The sequence below is a fragment of the Malus sylvestris genome, chromosome 5 (genome assembly GCF_916048215.2).
Source record: "Malus sylvestris chromosome 5, drMalSylv7.2, whole genome shotgun sequence".
In the NCBI taxonomy this organism is placed as follows: Eukaryota; Viridiplantae; Streptophyta; class Magnoliopsida; order Rosales; family Rosaceae; genus Malus; species Malus sylvestris.
Genome location: NC_062264.1, coordinates 17,482,198 through 17,491,531, shown reverse-complemented (window position 1 = coordinate 17,491,531; position 9,334 = coordinate 17,482,198). Strand labels below are relative to the sequence as shown.

Genomic DNA, 9,334 nt, shown 5'->3' with positions numbered 1-9,334 from the left:
TTTATATGAGCTAGAATCACTTTTAGAAAAACGATTTTATCAAGCAATCACAAACAAAGCTCGTCCAAGTGTTTTTTCTAAGAAGTAATACTTTCAAAAACACTTCCAAGCAAACTCTTTTACAGCCACTCTTTTAGAACTCCGTTATCACTGAGTAGAACATAATATTAAAGCCAGACCCCCGTTATTGGCGCTTTAAGAAAAGTCAAAATCGTGATGCACTCCTCTAATAAAAGAACAACAGAGGGCTGAATAGAGAATGACTATTTTAGAATCCCCTAATAACAATTCCCAATTGAGAATGTCCGAGCAAGATTAGCTTTGAAAATCACTCACCACAACTAGAATACAATGATGTCAAAACAGAATCCTTGTTGTGAGGAGCGTCACAAGCCACAAGCCATAAGCCACTTTTGATAAGCGAAATCCCCAGAGGATCTACATGATTGAAGGGTCCCCTTGAAATTATTCAGTGTTCTTTCAACCACCCAATTGAATGGATGGTTGGGAGCATGAAGACCATGAACAATGAGCAATCTCAAACACCAAAGTAAGAGCTATGTTGGGAAAGCTCATTATAAACTATAAACTATAAACATCAATAATCATCGTCTTTAAGACGTAACAATACAAAATTTGGCGTAGGACAAATGCAAGTCGGATCTTATCCTACACAAAACTATGTTTGATAAGTTTACAACCCTAAATACAAGTGGAAGTACCCTGCCTTAAGGCAATCTATACTATATATTAAGGCAAGGTTCCTAGAAAGCTATAATATATCCCTTCTGAAGGACATAAATGATAAACTTTCCTTCAAATAGTATAAGTGGCCGGCCTCTTAATAAATGTGATATTGAAGCGACTTTTTGTGAGCTCCACCGATGATCCCCTCAACTAAGCTTATTTTCACTAGCACGTTTTATCTGCAGGGCAGCTTTAACAACATTCCCCCTCGTAATGATCCCAACCTTTTGACACGGATAAGAAAGCAATCAAAAACAACTAGCAGCAGTTTGGCATCCAACGGAGAAGATATTTTATATTTTTGTTCGAATTTAGGAGAGAGAAAAGGATAATTACCAGCTTGCCTTCACAATCTACAACTGGCAGTCGGCGATATTTTGTTTCAAGCAACAACCTACCAAAACATAGAGATCGTTTAAAGTTGAGTTTAATAACTTAAACTGCATCTAACTGCACATTGCATAACATTTTAGCACATCTTAGCATGAAAAGACAGAATCATAACATTAACAAGTTCGACCACTTGTACGAGATATTTAGTTCTACTCCAACTAAATCTCAGCCTGTCATCAATATTCTCAATCTCAAATAAACGTAGTCATAGCAAAATTGAACAGTTATGCTTCAAGAAATTTTTCTGACCACAAATAAGATATTAGGAAAATTAGTTAAATCCTTTACCTAGCCGCATCTCCCAGGTTGGTGGTTTCACGAACAACAAGCGGAGCAGGTGTCATCAAGTCACCAACAACTTTTCCATTGGTCTTGCTAAGCAGTTTCTGTATCTCATTGAATGTCTGCAACACTCATCCAAATTTAGAAAGAAATTCATGAAGCAATTAACCATACATTTACTGATCTACGCATTACTTAAAGTAATATGCATAAGCACAGTTATAATTTTAGGCTACATACTGTATCCCACATTTGGGCATTCTTGCTGAATGCTGAGTTATGAGTTACACTAGTCAGTCACATGAAAGGATAGTACGGGTGAAAAAGAAGTAACAAAAACATCTATCATCGTGGTGAGCACAGGAAAAGATTATCATTATGTCAGGTACAGGCTAATGCTAATCAACGTCATACTAACAAGCTTACAAATGACAGAATATTTTTATAACAACGGACAAGAAAGTCAATAATACAAGAAAACTAATACTAACGAAGTCCCACAAAACTAAAACTAGACCAAGAACTAACACAACCCTTAACCCACAAAATGAGATTTAACTGAAAGGAACAATGTCTAGAAAGTGAATCCCAAGGGAAAGGAAATATCTAATTCTCTCCTATAATGAAGACACATCTTTTTCTCGATCATCAAAACTCTTCTATTCTTTCCCACCACAGCACCACAAACTAACATTGCCATTTATAACTATAAAATCCATATCTCTAAAGAATTCTCAACTCCAACAGTCTTGCAAGGCAAGCGAGAAAAATACACAGTATGAGGTAGTGTGTAACTGTAGGTCCATAAACCGCATGTGGCGTACATGTGTACAACTGACATATATATTAGCATTTCATGAAATTTATCAAGAGTTGCAAATCAACATTATAATCCACGTTAAGCGAGAAAAATATCATCCATCATATATTTGAAACAAAATAGACAGTGCAGCAGAGACTAGTTGTAAACGAAATTAAAAATTAATGTAGTAAAAAACCAACTTCTTACATACTTTCCAAGAACTATCAACATCTGGAAACAAGTTTGTGTCACTTTGACCACCACCTGAGAGCAAAATAATAATTATATAAGTCTCCTTTCATTTCTCCCCAAAAAGAAAACAAAAGGAAGAACTAAGTTAGAGCTAACAAAGAACCCCCAAGGCAAGCCCCAGTTGAGACACTTGCCTTAGGTCCCCAATCTATTACTTTAGGCTCTCTAACCAAGTGCAACCTTCATTAAACTCAGGTCTAAACATTGCAGCTAAATATGTGAGAAAATCAATATTTCAAGTAATTCTACGCTGCAATTGCTTCATCTCTTTGTGGTATAGCTTACGATATTATTTTGTTTTTGTTTCCACTTGTTGAAAACTGGGTTTTTCCAAGCTACAAAGCAACAAGACCATATTTATCTTTTTATGTTTTTGTGAAGTTCCTTATGACCTTACTCTATTTAAGAACTTTTTTGTAGCTAATCTTGGTAATTATTCATATACTCAAACTTTGTGCTGGTACTTATTTTCTTTTTTTCTTTTTGGAGAGAGGGGGGAGTGTCCTTAACAATTCAAATTCCTCTCATGTTAATATAAGTATCATGGCCCACTTTTAGGAGTTTACTGAATGCCCCTAAAGGCAAAAACCTCAAGGTCCCCTAACTAAAAATCCCAGGCATAAGTGGCAATCCACAATGCATAAACGCCACTACATTGGCAAAGTTAAATAATTAAGTGATATCTTTAATGAAACTACAATTGTTGATGCAATGTAATGAAAATCAACAGTTGACCAAAGATTCAAGTAGAACAGATGATAAGTTGATTACTTGATTATTCTGTTCTTCTCACGCTTTTTCAACGTAAGAAGAAACGAATATGGAGATATATTTACTTGATGTCAAAAACTAGTATTGTTGATGCACAAAACCGGAGGTCTTGGAACAACGTAAACCTGACCGTGAATCTGCAAGTAATGTAAATAACACAAAATATATCGTGGTTCACCCCAAGGTTTGGGCTACGTCCACACTGATTATGTATTTATCTGAGGGGGAGAGAGCTCTAAGAGTGAGAGCGTTGAGAGGGGGTGAGGAGCCTTAGGAATTGGCCTCCCCTAATTGTGAGGGTGAGGGGTCCTTTTATAGTATAAGGACTCCTCACTTATTACATATTTGCCCTTTCCTTTATTACATAATTACATTGAAGTCCCCCGAGTATTTATACGAGGTCTAAATACGAGGCCCTAAATATGGTATAAACAGTAGTCCCCCAAGTCTTCAGTCAAGAGAGTCTTTTGGCTGGAGACTTGAAATTCAGTCCATGTGTGGGCCGAAGTAACTAAATGTTGTCTTGAACTGATGCTCGATATGAGACGGTGCTCAATCTGAAATGATGCTCAACTAGAAGTAGCACACGCTGCGAGGCTGCGAGGCTCGTGGCTTATGTTGCCTTGGTTGGTTCGGCTTGTGGCGTTTGACGGTGAGGGAGTTCCTTTTATAAAATAAGGGCTTGCTCCTCAATACATGAATGATAGGCTAGAGTTGATGTTCGCGGCGAGACGGTTGCTCAGTAGGCGGCGATGCTCTCTAATGATGGTGAGGGAGTCCCTTTTATAGAATAAGGGCTCGCTCTTCAATACATAAGTGATGGGTTAGGAGTGATGCTCGCGGCGAGGCGGTTGCTCAGCTGGCGGCGTTGCTCTCTAATGGTGGTGAGGGAGTCCTTTTTATAGAATAAGGGATCGCTCCTCAATACATGAATAATGGGTGCTCTCTAATGAAAGTGAGGGAGTCCCTTTTATAGAATAAGGGCTCGCTCCTTAATACATAAATAATGGGCTAAGCCCCCCAAGTATTTTTCATGAGGCCCAGTTGAGGCCCAATATATGGTACATAATGTAGTCCCCAAGTCTTCGGTCAATAGAGTCTGTTGGCTGGAGACTTCAAATTGAATCCATGTATGGCCGAAGTGGCGGTTGTTCGGAGGCGGTATTTATATACCCTGCACTGAAGCTTTGTAAGTGAAGCTTTGCAAGTGAAGCTTTGATGCTGGAGCTCTGTAAATGAAGGTTTTGAAGCTAGAGCTTTTGTAAATGGAGCTTTTGAAGCTGATTGACATGAGTGATGCTCATGAATGTTTATGTTGATTGACATGAGTGATGCTCATGAATGTTTATGTTGATAGACATGAAAGTTAACATGAGTGATGCTCATGAATGTTGACATGAATGATGGTCATGAATGTTTAAGTATGATTGTTATGAGTGATGCTCATGAATGTTTATGTATGACATGAGTAATGCTCATGTATAATTTAAAGTACTAGGCGTACTTTTGATCACCTGGTTGATGGCATGAAGGAGAGTACGGGTTGTACATTTCATCACCTAGTTGGTGGCATGAATGGCTAGTTGCCAAATTAGAGTACGGGTTGTACATCTCATCACCTGGTTGGTGGTAATAGCGGCGAGTTGCCGAATAATTTTGGAGTACTGGGCGTACTTTTGGTCACCTGGTTGGTGATAATAGCGGCGGGTTGCCGAATAATTGTGAAGTACTGGGCGTACTTTTGATGACCTGGTTAGTGCTATTTTGGGCTTATAGGCCTTCGCTCTCCACACAACATTCCAGCCCATTTATTTTGGGCTTTGCCGTTTTTTTCTTCTTTTTTTTTTTTTTTTTTTTTATACCCTCTGATGGGGGTTTATACAGATATCTCCGAAAGATACGGAAAATAAATTACATCAGTCAAAAATAAGAAAAGTAAATCACATCATTCTGGTGGGGTGTTTATTCCTTGCTTTTGCTTTCTCTTTTGCTTTTGTTTTTGCTTTTCTTTTCTGCTTTTGTTTCTAATTTTCTTTCTGTTTCTTGACCCTGATAAATATGGCAGACAAGAAATGATAATAGTTTTAATAGTAAGAAAATAATCTTATCTCCGCTTTTGCCTTCTTCTCTTCACTTTCCTCTCTTTCTGTCTCTGAGCTGTCATGCATGTGCACCCTTGAATCTGCAAGTTGGCCACGATGGTGATGCTTCATATTTCAGGGACAAATCTGCAGACTTCTCACTGAGGGCAGGAACAAAGTTGAACAAGCATTGCTTTCTGTCTGCAACCACTATACCTTCGAAAACTCATAGAGCTTCCCTCTTGCGGAGAAGATCACAAGTGCAACTTCAGCATCACACAGGATTGAAAGCTCAAAGGCTTTCTTCAGCAGCCCACTCCTTCACTTGGAAAAAATCACTTGCCGGCTCGCTGTATTTTCGATGCACTTCATCTGAGTCTTCCCCCTCACCATTTTCTCACCTTTCCGAACACGAAAATCGAATTCCGGAAAACCCCAGAAGCCGATTTCCCGGGAAATCTCAAGTACCAGCAAGAAAATTTTGAGTCCCTCGAGAAAGGGGCAGACCAGAGAACCCTGCAACCCTAGAAAATAATTTAAGGAGAAAACCAGAAGAGATGTTTCCGGATCGGAGAATCTGGCTTCACCAACATGAGCATCCCTCGGCGAGCTGGGAGTCCTTGCCGAAGTGCGACGTTGCAGCAATCAAGTCCTTAAACGTCAAGTTCAGCAACGGCTTCTCGAACATCACCACCGGAGCCGACGTCGGGTCCTTGACGTCGGCGACCCACAACGTCCCTGACTTGGTCTCGAGGTGATCTCTTCCGTTCCAAAAAATTGGACAAAATATTTCTTTAGATCAGGGACCTTCTTCCAATCTTCAGGCCTACTAATCTTGGCGGGCCAATAGGGGAAGCCCTTGACCTTAGCAAGGACAAGATCGCCGAGACTCAACTTGCTCTTATCCTTGGCCTTGCTCGCTCCGCGTCTATGCCCCGGAGCCATGCGTGGACTACAGAAGCTCAGAGATAGTTTGAGAGACTTTTTGAGAGTGTTAAGCTTCTGGGCGTACTCTATTGCCGTTTGGAGGACTAATTGAGAGAGTTAGAGAGATTTTTTGAGGTTTTCTTTTTGTTTTGGTTTCTGTGTATGACTGACTGAGTGTATAACTGACCGAGAGAGGAGAAAGAGAGAGATTTGGTTTCTTGGGTTTTTGTGATTTTGCAGATTCACGGCGGAGGTGAAAAATTGAGAGAAAACCGACATAACTTTTCGTGTCGATTCCCACAGACGGCGCCAAATGTTGATGCACAAAACCGGAGGTCTTGGAACAACGTAAACCCGACCGTGAATATGCAAGTAATGTAAATAACACAAAATATATCGTGGTTCACCCCAAGGTTTGGGCTACGTCCACACTGATTATGTATTTATCTGAGGGAGAGAGAGCTCTGAGAGTGAGAGCGTTGAGAGGGGGTGAGGAGCCTTAGGAATTGGCCTCCCCTAATTGTGAGGGTGAGGGGTCCTTTTATATAATAAGGACTCCTCACTTATTACATATTTGCCCTTTCCTTTATTACATAATTACATTTAAGTCTCCCGAGTATTTATACGAGGTCTAAATACGAGGCCCTAAATATGGTATAAACAAGTATAACAAATATTCACTCGCATAATGCAATTCTCCCCTCAATCCTTTTCTTTGTGAATGATTACCTCTTTATCAAATTTGTAAATCATTGGACATTCAAAAGATAAAATTATTGTCACTAATACCAAGAGAAAACTAGAATAGAACTTTACATATTCAGATACCTTGCATCCAAAGGAACTCTTAAATTATTTTTGACATTCCGTTAACATTTGCATTATCCTTAGCATATGCTCATAAGCCCAGGTTTTCTGAAGATTCAACTTTACGCATTCAGATAGCTTGACACGTCTAACATTCTCACAGAAGTCACTAACCAACATTAAGATTTCCTAACAGCCGACCAAACTCAATAGATATACTAACTTGTTATGTCAAAAAAGGATGTTATGTATTATGATATGAAAAAATTTAATTTTTTGTCCTCAAGAGTCAAAACAAACCCAAAAACAGGAAGCAAGAAAATAAAAGTTTTAATGCTTCAGATGTAGAAACATGCACACCTTTTATATTTCCGGATATGGAATCCAACGCTAACAAGTCGTAATCTGAAACAACACCAACCTGCAGAACATTAAACAAACCCACAAATCAAGGTGTAAGCAAGCAACACAAAATCATATGCAGACAATACCAAGTTGTTAACCCAAACAGGTGAACATCTTTCCACAAAACTTCGTAAACTATGCTAACACATTTTTTTGTACAAATGGAGAATCTAATTACATATTTTATAGCCACTTAGTATTACAGTCTAATGTATTCCTCTGTTACATGTAACTGATAGGTTTTAGGTTCAATTTTCGTTTTCGTCAAAGGCGAATTTGAACCACTATGGTAGAGAATATCATTTGTTAAAAAAAATTACATAAATTTTAACAAATTACATATTTTATATAATTATATATAAATAACAAAAGGGAAACAAAAAAGATGAGATTTTTTATTGACTTACGAGTTTCCAGTCATCGTCAATCACAGGAAAACCGGTGATTCTCTTCTCCACAAGAGCATCCAATGCTGCAAAAAATAGAAAAACCAATCAATCAATTAGCATAAATCAGTAAGCAAAGCGCCTGAGCTTCGAGGGTCTGAGGGTTCGAGGTCGCGGCAAGATTATACCTTGGTCGACGGTGGTGGTGGGCTTGACGACGTGCAGATACTCCCTGGTGGTCATGAAGTCGCCGACGGTGTAGGACCCATTTCTGGGGACGGAATTGGCGGCGACACCCGCGGCGGAGGAAACGAGAACCAGGGGCCGGAATTGGAGGCGGCGGCGTCGGTTGTAGAGGGAGAGGAGAGGGGATCGACGGAGTGGAAGGATTGAAGGAGAAGAGAGAGAAGTGGAATTGGGGAAAGCGATTGGGGTAGGGATTGAGATTGAGCCCACCATTTCCGAACAGAGCAGCAGCTTTCGATGAGATGGAGCTCAAATCTCAGGTTTAGCGAAGAAAAGAGGTATTTTTTAATTTTTGGGGATTTTTTTTAATAAATTTTTTTAACGATTTTGGTTATAAAATTCAATTTGCAGATATATGGGAGAGGGACTAGAGAGCATGTTGTTGTTCGTTTTTCTCTCTCTCTTTTGGCTTTCCGCGTGAAAGGGAAATGTGTGAGAGAGAGAAAGTAGGACGACGCCGTTCGGTCTCTTATGACTGCTCTTATTTTCGAATATAAGAAAAGTGTAAATATAATTTATGGGAAAATAATTTTTTATGGTTAGATATTTATATTTTATTTTTTGTCAAGACGTGAGAATATATGTATTTAATACAATCAATATGTGATAGTCAAGAATTAACTATAATAAACACATGCAAGTATTGTAGCCGAATTCGAAAATCAATCAATAAAATAGAAGAGTAAGAGCGCAAAACAAGAAATCTAATAACTACTCAACTTTTTTATGAATTCAAATGGATCTTCAATTTTTAATTGCTTGATCCTCGCTAGGGTGTAAAAGCTCATAGCAAGTCTGCATCCCATCTTGCAAAATCAAATGAACAGCAAGTATTGAGTTCAACTATTTTTGTTACCATTCTTAAATTCATAATATCAATTATTTCCAAAATTTCTTAGAAGATTAGAACAAGTGGATGTGCAAATGATAGACGATGTTGAATTTTCGTGACAAAATGGTATAGCTAACAATCCATGTTGACAACTTGATGGCTATAGCTTGTAAAAACACATGTTTTTCGCTGCCCACAAGCGAGATGCTGCTGTCACTTCCTCTCACACACAAACCATTGAAAATGTCTGCATCCCTACATAGTTTGCGGAGTTTTTGGCAATCTTTGAGAAAATGTTTAGCATAGTTGGAAAAATAATCAAGTTTTGCGATCTTTTGAGGACTTTTAGCCCTTATTTTAGACACTAAAAAAGCATGTTGTCAGCAGGGAAATAACGGATTTG

The 9,334-nt window shown here is 38.8% G+C and overlaps 1 protein-coding gene across 1 annotated transcript; it reads right to left on the bottom strand.

Moving 5' to 3' along the window:
* Positions 1-583: 583 nt before the first annotated feature.
* On the bottom strand, positions 584-8,508 carry LOC126623308 (CBS domain-containing protein CBSX2, chloroplastic-like). Its single transcript, XM_050292154.1, has 7 exons — positions 8,042-8,508; positions 7,875-7,939; positions 7,423-7,483; positions 2,436-2,488; positions 1,429-1,544; positions 1,084-1,141; positions 584-971 (listed from the first exon to the last, which is right to left on the bottom strand). The coding sequence occupies exons 1-7, from the start codon at positions 8,310-8,312 to the stop codon at positions 894-896; spliced, it is 702 nt and encodes a 233-aa protein (XP_050148111.1). The 5' UTR covers positions 8,313-8,508; the 3' UTR covers positions 584-893.
* Positions 8,509-9,334: the final 826 nt, after the last annotated feature.

Bases quoted from the DNA above. Each gene is read 5' to 3' on its own strand.
- LOC126623308 (XM_050292154.1), bottom strand. From the start codon at position 8,312: ATGGTGGGCTCAATCTCAATCCCTACCCCAATCGCTTTCCCCAATTCC. The intron at 7,484-7,874 runs GTAAGTCAATAA...AATGTTCTGCAG, and splicing joins TTGACGATGACTGGAAACTC to GTTGGTGTTGTTTCAGATTA. The intron at 972-1,083 runs GTAATTATCCTT...CCGTGTCAAAAG, and splicing joins TAGATTGTGAAGGCAAGCTG to GTTGGGATCATTACGAGGGG.